At 54.2% G+C, this 12,333-nt stretch overlaps 1 protein-coding gene across 1 annotated transcript; it reads left to right on the plus strand.

Moving 5' to 3' along the window:
- The first annotated feature begins 4,646 nt into the window (after positions 1-4,646).
- KCNK15 (potassium two pore domain channel subfamily K member 15) lies at positions 4,647-9,318 on the plus strand. The gene is made up of 2 exons (XM_057432138.1): positions 4,647-5,021; positions 8,093-9,318. Exons 1-2 carry the CDS (start codon positions 4,739-4,741, stop codon positions 9,004-9,006), a joined length of 1,197 nt encoding a protein of 398 aa, XP_057288121.1. The 5' UTR covers positions 4,647-4,738; the 3' UTR covers positions 9,007-9,318.
- The last annotated feature ends 3,015 nt before the right edge of the window (positions 9,319-12,333 follow it).

Raw genomic sequence — 12,333 nt, forward strand, 5'->3', positions numbered from 1 at the left:
CATGCTGCTCACCGGGTGCCACATGGGATATGATGTCTCACACAGCATGACGGAGCCCGTCACCCACCCAGGGTGTCCCACAGGAGCCCTACAGGGGTTCAGGACCTTTCCTGTCCCTGCAGGGCGGTGCTGCCTTGATGGACAGGGGTGAAGATGTCACTGGGGCACCCTCCAAAAGAGCCTCACATATTTGTGATTCATTCCCAGAGCCTTTGTCCCCCCACCCCTGACCTTCCTGGCAACCCCGCGGGCTCTGATGCAGGAAAGTCATTTATAGCATCATGACGGTGCTGCGGTGGGAGCCGGATCAGGTCCTGCTCTGTGCTTGGCCAAGGGTTTGGTGTGGGCATGTGGCCATGGGAGTCTGCATTCACGGCCGAGGCAGCTCATCTCCAGATTAACCTTATCAGGAAGTGAGATCCTTCTCCAGACACATTCCCAAAGCCTCCCTCCTTTGCCACTGGGGTCCAGGGACTCCTTGCAGGGACCAGCACCAGCAGCAGCACCACAGAGCCTCCCGACCCCAAGCCCCAATCCAAACAGGCTGCCAGCTCTGCTTTAACAGTTTCTCAGTGAATATTTCCACGGATTATTAAGCAGGGGCACTATTATTTTATATTATTATTTTATGAGTAAAGCCAGGATGCTCAAACCAAGGAGATGAACCAGATAAAGCAGCCGAGATCAAGATCTTGCTAAAGTAGAGCAGCACCTTTCCCGTTTGGTTGCGGTCCAGGCACTTTATGGCAGGTACTTTGTGCCTGGCTGATGTTCAACTGACAACTTTCCAAGCATATAAAAAACTTATTAGGCTGAAAATAGAGTTTGTGACTATAAACTGTCAAGAGCACTGTCAGCGTTTCCAGCCCAGGTCTGCTTCGTGTACAGCCGCTGTCAGAGCAGGCTGCTTGGGGAAAGCTGGGAGGGGGGGAAGGATGGGGCTGTGCAGCCCCTTGCAAGGACCCACTTGGGGTAGGAAGGGTAATTAGGGAAGGATCACTAATGGGCTATGGGGTATCAGGAGGTATGGCCAAGGTTTAGCTTGGTTGGCACTAGGTAAGGTGGTTGAAGTCAGTCATACATGGAGCTGTGTCCACCTGCCCTGGGGTTTGAAACCTGCAGTCCACAACCATGGTGACCAGGTGGAGACAATCTGCATTTGCAACCAGTTTATATCCAATGCTTCATTCATTCCTTTGCTAAGCTTCCAGATTACAACACAGAGCAAAGCACCTGCAGCCATCTGAGCAATAGAGAGGCAGGGATGGAGGAGCAGGGAGATCCCAGAGCCAAGAGAAAGCCTTGAGGTTCCTGAGCCTCCAGTAATGCCGAGCATGCCTGCAGGACAAGGACAAGTTAGCTCTGGCTAGCAGGAGGGTGTTTTACAGAAAGGTTTATGGAGTGATGGGGCAGAAGCAAATACTATGTTCAGGTCAGGGACCCTATCCATAGAAGAGGACATCGCTGTGGCCCCTTACATGGAAAGGAGGGATTGCTCTGAGCAGTGCTGAGAGTCCTGCTCTCCTCTGGGTGGCTGCAGCTGGTTGTTATTCATATCTCAGTATCTAAACCTCTCCAGAAATTAACTAATCCATTGCTTTAAAAATATCCTGTGGAATCGCGAGGCTGTTATCTCAGTATTAAATGGCATTAAAGCCAGAATAGCTGCTGCTTTTACTAAGGCAAAAGGAAACATCTATTTGGCCTTTAAAAATAACCAAAAGAAGGCGAGCAGCTGGTACTGCACATCCCACCAATGTCATCCCCTTTGCTGTGGGACCAGGAGCTGTCTGTGCAGACACAGACACTGGTGGGATGCTCCCACCTCTCCCCACATACACTGGGCTGTGGGACTGACTCAGACCCACGCTGCAGGTCCCCATTTAGCATCTTTCACTCCAGCCTCCTGAGCAGCTTTGCTTATTTCAAGCCATTAAAACTAGAAAAGCTTTTCAATAAATTCCCAGCCAGCCTGGAATTAGTGGATGTGGGGCAATTAGACACGTTCATTAGGCACTGGTTTAAACACAGATGAGGTCTGACTTTGTTTACCAGCCTCTGAAGGAAGCAGCTTCTCAAAGTTCACCTCCAAAGGACTGAACAAACAAGGTACATTTGTTCCCAGTCACAAGCACCTTACAACAGAAACACATCACTTCGGCTTGTGTTTTATTTTCAGAGCCTATGCTTTCTCTCTGCCTCCCCATGCAATAAAAATGAGACATTTAATCTCATAATGCAATTTCTCACTGGAAATCAATGATAAAGTACATTATCTTCCCTGGCCTGATCCTGCGGCTCCAGCCTGACCTTTCTCAAGCACAGTGAAGTTGGGGGGAAAGACAAAGGTTGAGCTGAGGGACCTTAACTGTGGGAAAGCATGAAACCTCCCTGTGCCTCAGGAGGGCCTGTCCCACACAACAGGACAGAGTCTGGTCGCGTTCATGCCCCAGTGCTTGCTGCAAGCAGGAAAACCACTGTAAGATCTCCTTCCTCTGTAATGGAACCAGCAGGAGCTCAATCAGCAGCACTGTGTCCGCTCTTCAAGGTGGGATGTCATTGCTGAAAATACTACCAGCAGCAGGTGAAGCACATCTCCCCTAGCAGGCAGCCCCACATTGCTGTGGGTCCGGAGGTTTGACAGCATCCCTGTTAGCAGGGCTGCGAACGACACCACGGAGAACACGAACCAGACACATTCCTTCAGCACAGGCTTTGTTGAGTGATTTAGGAGGCTGGAAGCGCTACGATGTTGAACAGCAAAGCACCGACAGCTTGTGCTGCTGGTGATGGATGCTGGAGCCTGCGCTTCTAATTCGTCAACAACTTTCACTAATGGTGCTGGCACAGAGGCTCGGCAAGGAGGTGGGAAGTGGCAAGTGTTCAGGGTGACAAAAGGTTCACAATTACAGTGGGACGTGCTGGCCATGGAAATGCTGAGGGTAGGGCTGGAAGGGGCTCCAGGAGAGCATCAGCTGTGCCCAGAGCGCTATCACAGACGTGCAGACATCTGCTTATCTTATTGTTAACCTCCTCCAGTGATGGGGCTGCCACAATCTCCCCAAGCAATCTGTTCTGGTGTTTGACAGTCTTCATGGTTAAAAAGTTTTTGTTCCATCCAATTCAATCCTCTGCTGCAATTAAAGCCTTAAACATCCTGTCCTCTCCAGAGAGAGGCGGGATGGATGAAGAGGGATGTAAGCCTGCTCGTTGATTTGTTTTCCTGGTTTAGTTTATTCCCAGTCAAAAGAAAGAGCTTATTTCTTGACGGAGATGCTATCTCCTGCAACATACAGCTCGATGAAGTGTCTATTTTTGAAAGCGAAACATAAGAGTTACATAAAAGCTCAGGAGACCAGGAATGAGAAGCAGGGGCTGCATGCTATGGGCTCTGCTTCCTACCCCTGCTGATTTCCCCACACCCCAGAGCTGTCCATGGGGCAATAGTGCAGGGAGGCTCCACTTATTGCCCTCACCCAAGCATGGGCTGGTGGGACCCATGTCCCTGCATCCCTGCATAGAATTACAGAATGGAAGAGACCTTAAAGCTTATCCAGCTCCAACCCCTGCCACGGGCAGGGACACCTTCCACTAGAGCAGCTTGCTCCAAGCCCCTGTGTCCAACCTGGCCTTGAACACTGCCAGGGATGGGGCAGCCACAGCTTCTCTGGGCACCCTGTGCCAGCGCCTCAGCACCCTCACAGGGAAGAACTGCCTGATTTCTAACCTGAATCTCCTCTGTTTAAGTTTTAACCCATTACCCCTTGTCCTGCTGTTATAGTCCCTAGGGACTACATGCATCGTATGGACATGCCAAAGAACTCAGCAGGAACACCAGACCTGGTCACACTGTTCTGTCCTGCTCTCCTAAAACAGCACCAGGCCAGAAATCCTATCTGGTGATGGCTGGCAAGAGCAGAGATACCGCTGGTAGCACAGACTGCAGAGTTCCACTGCCCTGGGTGTGAAGTGGGGACAGGGCCAGCTCAGGCTGCCCTGCAGCCAATAATCAGTTTTTTCTGCCTAAAAATTAGCTGCATCTTACTGGTCTGGTGTAATTAGGCTGGTGAGTAAGGGCAGGAGGTCCTGCAGGACATCCCTGCTTGCAGGCATGGGGGCAATCCCAGCAGATGGTGTTGGAGCATCCACTTCATGAGCATAGTGTGCAGTGGCTGCAGTTGTGTATTTCCCTGTTTGTAAGTGCTCTTCCAAACATTCTAACACAGTTTCAGTGACCATTAACAGACTCCGTCACTTACAGATGTTAGCAAGAATTCCAAAGGCTGTGTTGGAGCAAAGGTAGGTTTATTTTCCAGGTTTGGGGATAGCAAAGTTACCTGTCTATTTAATGATGCTTTGTATTTCCATTCTCCTGAAACGTTACCGTGTGGGGTTTAGAAGCTGAACTATCAAAGAATAAACCTGGTTCCTACCAGCCTGTACTCCGATGTTTGCAGGTGGGGACAGCAGTGGGATAAGGCTGCCCCAGCGGGGGACACGGCCCGTTACCGGGGTCCAGGGCCGGCTCGGGGTCTGGGACGGGGCGGTCCCGGTGCCGGTCCCCATCGCGGTGCCGTCGGGCGCTGCGCGGCCCCGATGAGGGCGGTCCCGGTGCCGGTCCCGCTGCCGGTGCGGGCGGTCCCGGTGCCGGTGCGCGGGGTCTGGGGGGCGGCGCGCAGGCGGGGCGCGGCGGGGGCCATGCGGAGCCCGGGCTGAGGCGCCGCGGCCGCCCCTCGCCATGAAGCGGCAGAACCTGCGCACGGCCGCGCTCATCCTCTGCATCTTCTCCTACCTGCTGGTGGGCGCCGCCGTCTTCGATGCGCTGGAGTCGGAAGCGGAGAGCGGCCGCAAGCGGCTGCTGGAGCAGAAGCGCGGGGAGCTGCGGAGGAAGTACCGCTTCTCCGCCGATGACTACCGGGAGCTGGAGCGGCTGGTGCTGCAGGCCGAGCCGCACCGCGCCGGGCGGCAGTGGAAGTTCGCCGGCTCCTTCTACTTCGCCATCACGGTCATCACCACCATAGGTGAGCGCTGGCGCCCGGCTTGTGTCCTGCACCCCTGCACACCGCTGTCCCGGCACCCCATCGTCCCCACATCCCACACCCCCTCATCCCAGCTATCCCGGCACCCCAGCATTCCCACATCCCCACGCCCACATATCTGCCTGTCCCGCCACCTTTCCATCCCCACTTCCCTACACCCCATCATCCCCACATCCCAGCACCCCCCTATTCTAGCATCTCTCCATCACGCTATGCTGGTACCCCATCACCTACACATCCCTGCACTCCTCTATCCTCCTGTCCCAGCACCTCTTCATCTCCACATCCCAGCACCCCCATTTCCTGCTATCCCAGCACCCAATCATCTCCACATCCCCCTATACCAGCACCTCTCCATCCCTCCACCCCTGCCCCTCCACAGCCTCCCACACCTCCACGGTCTCTGGGGTGTTGCCTGCCCAGGAGAAGCTGGTCTCACCCTTGCAGGGCTGGGACATCTCTGGGGGACCCCCCACACCCAGTGTTGGGAGAGGTAATCCACGGGTAGGCTGGAGGCCACCCGGTCCTAGGGGACACCGGGGGGTGCTGCTATGGCTGGGGCCACACAACGGGACATGCACGATGTCCCAGGGAGGCAGCAGCACATGGAGCTCCTGCAGCAACTTCATGGCAGGCAGCTGAAGAAGCTGGCAGGGGGGCAGAGGTGGGAGTCGGGCAGTTGTAGCCAGCAAGCCAGGCTGAAGAGCTGGCCGAGAACTCTTGGCTTCTTTGCCAGCTCGAAACTCTTGGTGTTTGGCTGTGTGAGACCCGGTTCAGGTTGCCAGGACAGCCACCAGACACCGAGTGTGCTCTGCCTGCGCGGGAGCCTGCACGGAGATCCGTGTCAGCTTGGAGGGGAGCAATGAATCTTACGACCCCCCCCGCAGAGCCCAGTGCCTTGGTTTGCAAGAGAATTAAACTACATTGAATAAAGCTGCCTCAGTTCTGGCTGAGGTGACCACATGGGAGTTGAGCATAGCTTAATTAATCCACCTTCATTAACCCACACACCCCAAGCAGCCCGTGGATGTAGAGTCATGGGATCTTGTGCTTGTGTCAGCGCTCATGCTGGGATTTCAGTGAGCAGATGTGCTTTGGAGGCAGGACCCTGAGGCCAGACCCTGCCCTTCCACCTCCTCTCTGTAGGACGGGGCTCAGGATGGGTAACATGTCTGGTAGCTGAAAGTACCATCCCTCAGGACAAGGGCTGATGGGATCAACTGCACTGTGTCACCAGGGGACAAGAGGTGCCAAGGGGCAGGTGACCTGCAGGCCCTGCCCTGGGGGGTTCTATGTGCCCCCCAGGATGTGCTGCGGGGCTTGTGCAGCAGCCATGCACTTGGCCAGCAAACAGCGATGAGCTCAGGACATGGTTGGAGTCAGGCCCCAGGTCCTGGGGTGGGATGAATGGCTCCATCGAACATCTCCATCACCGTGGGACAGGTTATAGCTCCATTTAGTTGTTTCTCTGTTGACTGTGACAAACAATTGCTGCGCTTATCACACACCCCATGTGGTAAATCATCCCAAGTGCCATATTTCTAAAACACTGGCAGGGCAGATCTCTGTGTTGGGCTGTGCTCCAAAGCTCAGGTTTAATGTTAATGTCGCTCTGTTTACTCTTTCTAATTCTCTTTGTCATTTCCAAAGCATCAGTCAAATGCTCTTTTAGCAGTCTCTCAGGGTACCACAATTGTTTCTACACTCCCTGCTCCTCTGGATCATTATATTTACCTCCTCATTGCTGCCCCTGTATTATCTTGTAGCCTAGGACCTGATAATTACACTAAGTTATTAAGCCTGGATCTGAGTGGGTTTTTTCTTGCTGCTGCAGTCTCATGTCTGCTCTGTATTCTGTGAAATGTGGCATGCAGGCATTAAGTTTATCAGTTTTGATTGCATGGGTTTATGAACAGAGCAACCAGAAACTAGTCCCTTCCTGCCAGCTTGTAGTTTGGAGCACTGCATGGTTGAGGGTAACACTGTCCTCAGCCTCCCAGCCCCATCCCAGGTGTTTCCTGGAGCAGGGGCCTGGGACAACATGGTTTTATCATCCTCTGGTCTTCCCATCACTGCTAGCATCTTCCCTAAGAGTCCTGGGAGCAGAGCAGAGATGAAGCCAAGTCACAGCTTTGAGCAAGGCTGAGAAATGAGGATGGTACCCCCCCCCCCCCGTTCTTCTCACAAAAATCACATGAATACCTGCCGAAAAAGTGAAAATAGAAATGGGTGTTTGCAAAAGGCCACGCAGCAGCACGGGAAGGAGCCGGCACCGTTCTGCAGGCGCCTTCAGAAAGGAAGTTTCCAGCCCTGGTAGTTTCTCACAGAAACCCAAAAGAGAGGCTTGGATGCCTTTGGATGCCTCCCTACGCTGCGTGACTCCCTTGCACTGAGTTCGTTACTCATCCGCGGAGGTCAGAGGCCAGCGATTCCTGCACAGCTTCTTTAATTAAGTGAGGTGGTGCAGAATCACTGAGTCCGGAAGCATGCGGTGGATGCCTCATTACGACTCCCAGGATAATTGTGTGTGTCCTTGAGTCACAGCTCGGAAACTTGGAGCAAGGTGGGGAAATTAAATCTCAGAAGGTGTTCAAGGACAACCTTGTCCTCCTCGAGCTCCTCGTCCCCGGGACAAGGGCTGACAGGGCTGTGGTAACACAAATACTTCCCTGCATCTAAAACAGCCACAGCCCTTGCTTTTAGGCAGTGCTTTAGGTCTGAATCTTAATGGCACTGGAGTAAATCCCAAGTTGCTCTGCAGAAGTCCTCCTAGACTTAGCTGCTCTTGTGGGGATGGAGTCCATAGCACAGGAGCCCTATAGCTCCTATACCTTCTCTCTTTGGAGGCAAAATAAGGTTCTCTACAAGATGCTGTAATGTGCCATCATCCCAAAGGCTGTGGCATCCCATGGCCCTGTTAGCATTGCCTGCAGATCTGTTACTGGTTCATTTTCCATTTCCCCCATTATGCTGCTTCTCCTCTTAGTCCCAGGGCAGCCACACTGGAAACCCCAGTGAGGGCTTGATGCCTGCCTCTCCTGTTTCCTCCGCAGGCTATGGGCACGCTGCCCCGGGCACGGACGCTGGCAAAGTGTTCTGCATGTTCTATGCCATCCTGGGCATCCCCCTGACACTGGTCATGTTCCAGAGCCTGGGAGAGCGCATGAACACCGTTGTGCGGCTGCTGCTCAAGAAGATCAAGAAGTGTCTGGGCATGAGGACAACCAATGTCTCCATGGAGAACATGGTCCTCGTCGGCTTTCTGTCCTGCATGGGCACCCTGTGCATCGGCGCAGCAGCCTTCTCTTATTTTGAGGGCTGGACTTTCTTTCATGCCTATTACTACTGCTTCATAACCTTGACCACTATTGGCTTTGGAGACTTTGTGGCTCTGCAGAAGAACGAGGCTTTGCAAAAGAAGCCCCCCTACGTGGCTTTCAGCTTCATGTACATCCTGGTGGGCCTGACCGTCATCGGTGCCTTCCTCAACCTGGTGGTGCTGCGGTTCCTGACGATGAACTCTGAGGACGAGCGGCGCGATGCCGAGGAGCGAGCATCGCTGAGGAGAGCCCGGAACAACATCCACCTCAAGCCCAAAGAGGAGAGCCGCAGCAGCAACGCCATATTTCTGCCCGTGGAGGACAGGACGAGCCAGATGAACCTCATCCCGCTGATCCAGGAGGATGCGGAGAGGCAGCGGTGCCAATCGGCCAACTCGGCGGCCGCGGTCCCCTCCTTCTGCACGTGCCTGTGCTACAGACCTCAGCTGTGTGGCAGCCCGGCGCCCTCGCACCCCGAGACGCTGAGCTGCCACACCAACCCCGTGTATTACAACTCCATCTCCTACAAGATCGACGAGGTGTCCCTGAGCACGCGGGGGCAGACCGGCTCCTCCCCAGGGAGCACTTTGTCATCCAACAGCCCTCGCTGCCGGCAGCACCCCCGGCTGCGGAGGAAATCCATCTAGGAGCGTGTGCCGAGCCGCACTCAGTGCTCGAGTCTTATTAGGATGATAAATTAAGAACAGAGATGTCAGGTTCTTCTTACTGCGCTCATTTCTTCTGTTCCTTTCCCCTTTCAGCTGGCAGCCAGCCCCACGCAGGGTCCAGCAGGAGCTTTTAAACCCTGTTAAGAAATAATCATTCCTTTTTTGCAGGCACTGAATGGCATTGTTTGTCTTTGCTTTTTCCTCCAAAGCAGGTTCAAGCATTTGGGTCTAAGAGCCCCCCCCCATTGTGAGGTCCAGCAGGCTGTAGGTTTGCTTTCAGACTTCCCTGCTCCCCAAACCAAGGTCTTGCTGCTCTCCCACCCTGCCTAACCTTGGCTGTGGCTGCTGCCAGCACTTGCCTCTTGCTGCACGGGCTGGATTGCACTTGATGGGAGTGTATCAAAAGCCAAGCCTGTGTTAGTGAGCCCTGCAGCACTGGTGATCTTTAAGCCATCCTCTGACACCAGGAGCAGGTAAGTAGGTGCCATGCAGCGGGTTTGCAGGGAGAGGCAGGCAGGGAGCAGGATGCAGCCCTGCTGCTCAGCACATGGGGACAGCTTCATGGCATCTCCCACAACCAACCCTCCAGTCTAAGCTCAGGCTTGTGCCTGGCTCAGCACTGCTGGAAGCTGGAGCTCCATCCACTCACCCACATAGCCACCAGCTCACCTTGCCTCGCTACAGGGAGGTCCTGCAGGCCGAGCTGGCTGGTGGGATGCCATGTCCCAGTCATGGGGAAGCTGAACTACAGCCCAGCCACAGTCCTCCTCTGGGATGAGCCCAGACTGTGCAAAGGGCACAGCCCCAGGGATAGCCTCCCTGAACCAGAGCCACGTGCAACGGTTCTGCTTCTGATGGGGTCATTAGCTAAGATCACCCTTTCCTCCACCTCCTTTCCTCCAGCTGCCAGCCCAATGAGCACACTGCTTCTCACCTCCTCCAGTCCCCATGAGCCCATGGGTTTGTGCTCACTGCTCTGGGGTTGTCAGAGTTGGGGGAATCCCATCCTGGTGTGTGTCCATCCCCAGGCAAGATGTGGTACCTGCACAGCCCCACCTGGGAGCTTGTTTCCAGCTGGTACCCCCAATGTGGCCTATGTCCATCCCGGCTTGTATGCAAGGAGCAGCAGAGGTAGGAGCCTCATTTCACTTTTCTTTCCCCAAAAAGGCACATTTTCACTCTTAGTTCTATTTCAAATACCCTCTGAGGAGGTTTTCCCAGAGGAAAATCCCATTTTCCTGGTAGGGAAGGCATACAAAGTGCCAGTGTTGGGAAGGCCTCAGGGCAGGCTTTGCTCTCTCCTTTTGTTCTGGGCAGTTTAATAAAAGGTGAATCCAGGTGGTGGTGGTTGGTTATTTGTCACAAGGGGAAGCAGAGGGATGTGCCTGAGCCCCAAACCCCAGCCCTGCCTGGCTGCAGGGGTCCACCAGGGCTGGCTCCCCTGCCACAAGGGATGTAGGCAGTGTCTATATCCAGGGATGTTATCCCTGTGGATGTTTGCTGCGATGTCTGTGCATTAGGTGGAGGTGGAGTGGTTGTCCTGGAGCTGGGAAGCAGCTGGCTCTCACCCATCATGGGATGGTGTCTGCCCCCTGAACAGGGATGCTCTGGGCTTCTCCACCCACCCTGACCAGTGACCACGCTTCCAACCTTTCCTGGTCCTTGAGCTTCCCTGGAGGCAGCTGTGGGCTTTGATATCACCCCAAATCTGTGCAGGCTTGTGATGACTGGGAATAGCTTGTTCCAGTCTCTCAAGTGGCAGGATTTGGGCTTTGAGATGGGTGATGCCCTGGCTGCAGTCTTCCCCCCCAACGGTGCTCAGCACCTGCATTGCTTTGCACCATCCAGTGGCCCCAAAGCTGGACCAGCTAAGCCTTGGTTTAAATAGAAAGGAAGAGAATGGGGGGAGAAAACAAGCTGTGAGCAGATAAAACAGGCTTAAAAATGGGGCCTCCATTGGCTTCTCAGCTCCTCAGTGGTGAAATTCCATGCTGATCCCTTTTGTTGCTGTATCTCATGACCTGCCACCCTCACCAAGGCTTGGGGTGGGATGCTGTGGTGCTCTTGCCATCAGAGCTGTGCAGTGGATGGAGATCTCCAAATGTTGAACGTGAGATACGTTCCAAGGGACATTCACACCATGGAGCTCATCTCGGGTGGAGGGCAGAGCTGGTAATGAGCTGATGGTGCAGGAAGCAGGGAACCCGTGTGGGTTTATTGTGCTGAGCAGCCTGAGCTGTTGCTTAGTGACTGCCTGAGCCCCATCCTGCTTTTGGAAGCTGGTGATGGTGTGAGGGTGGGAGATGTTCATCATCCCTGGGTACCACACTGGGCTTATGCTGGCTCCCAAGGGAATGCTGCCTCCCCCAGACACCCACAGCAAGAGGCACATCAGAGCCCCCACATGCTCCCCACCCAAGAGCTTGCAGCCAGAGGCAATCCAGGACCAACAGCACCTCTGGGTGTCCTTCCCCAAGGGTCCCCAGGCTTTCCCTGCACCCACACTGACCAAGGGTATTCCCAACAGGCTGGGCCAGTGACAGTGTTTTCACCTCCAGGGTTTCAAAATCAACCTTGATTCAGTGTTGACCATGAAGGGTCTTGGGAAGACAACAGGAGGAGCAGAAGGCTCCTGCTAGGGGTAGTGAGGAGAGTACAAGCTGGGAGGAAGCTTAGCTCCATGCCTGGAGATGCTCACAGCCAAATTACATCTGGAAATGGCCCAGGGAAATGCAGGCTTGAAGTTGGGGTTGATTCAGAGAGGGCCCTTCCATGGAGGGCACTTGGAAGGAGCCAGGACAGCGCTGGGACATGCCAGGCTGAGCTGCTCTCATTCCCTACAGGCACACGGAGAAGGGATGGACCAGCTGAACTCTTAGGTTGAAGATAACGGTTGGGGGCAACAGAGAAAAACACAAAACCCCTCCAACACACTGTAGGAAAAGAAAGGTTTTATTATCACCATTATCAACGTTTTCATTAGCTTAACACTGAATTGTAAATCACTCAATCATTACATAGTGTCTGAATAAAACCTACAGACAGGAAAAAAGTCTATCAGAATCCTCTCCTGACTACAGATGAGCGCCAGCGTCCCACCGGCGCTGCCGGGACCGTGTCCCACCTTCCACCCAAGGCAGCCCATGCACCTCGCAAGCCACGGTGGCAGGAAAGCTGCCCGGCCCCATTGCCTGTGTTCCCTCTGGCCCCCACGGAGATTACATCTCACCAGATGATGTTAAAAACCTCCAAAAGGTTTTGGAGAGGGTTACAGAGGCCAAAAAAGAGCAGATCAGCTGCCCCCAC

This window comes from Pezoporus wallicus, unplaced genomic scaffold (assembly GCF_028554395.1).
Source record: "Pezoporus wallicus isolate ANWC-B61680 ecotype Strahan unplaced genomic scaffold, APGP_CSIRO_Pwel_v1 contig_10810, whole genome shotgun sequence".
Classification (NCBI taxonomy): domain Eukaryota; kingdom Metazoa; phylum Chordata; class Aves; order Psittaciformes; family Psittacidae; genus Pezoporus; species Pezoporus wallicus.

Excerpts from the sequence above, each read along its gene's own strand:
- KCNK15 (XM_057432138.1), top strand. The coding sequence starts at position 4,739 with ATGAAGCGGCAGAACCTGCGCACGGCCGCGCTCATCCTCTGCATCTTC. Across the intron at positions 5,022-8,092 it reads CACGGTCATCACCACCATAG|GCTATGGGCACGCTGCCCCG; the intron begins GTGAGCGCTGGC and ends TTTCCTCCGCAG.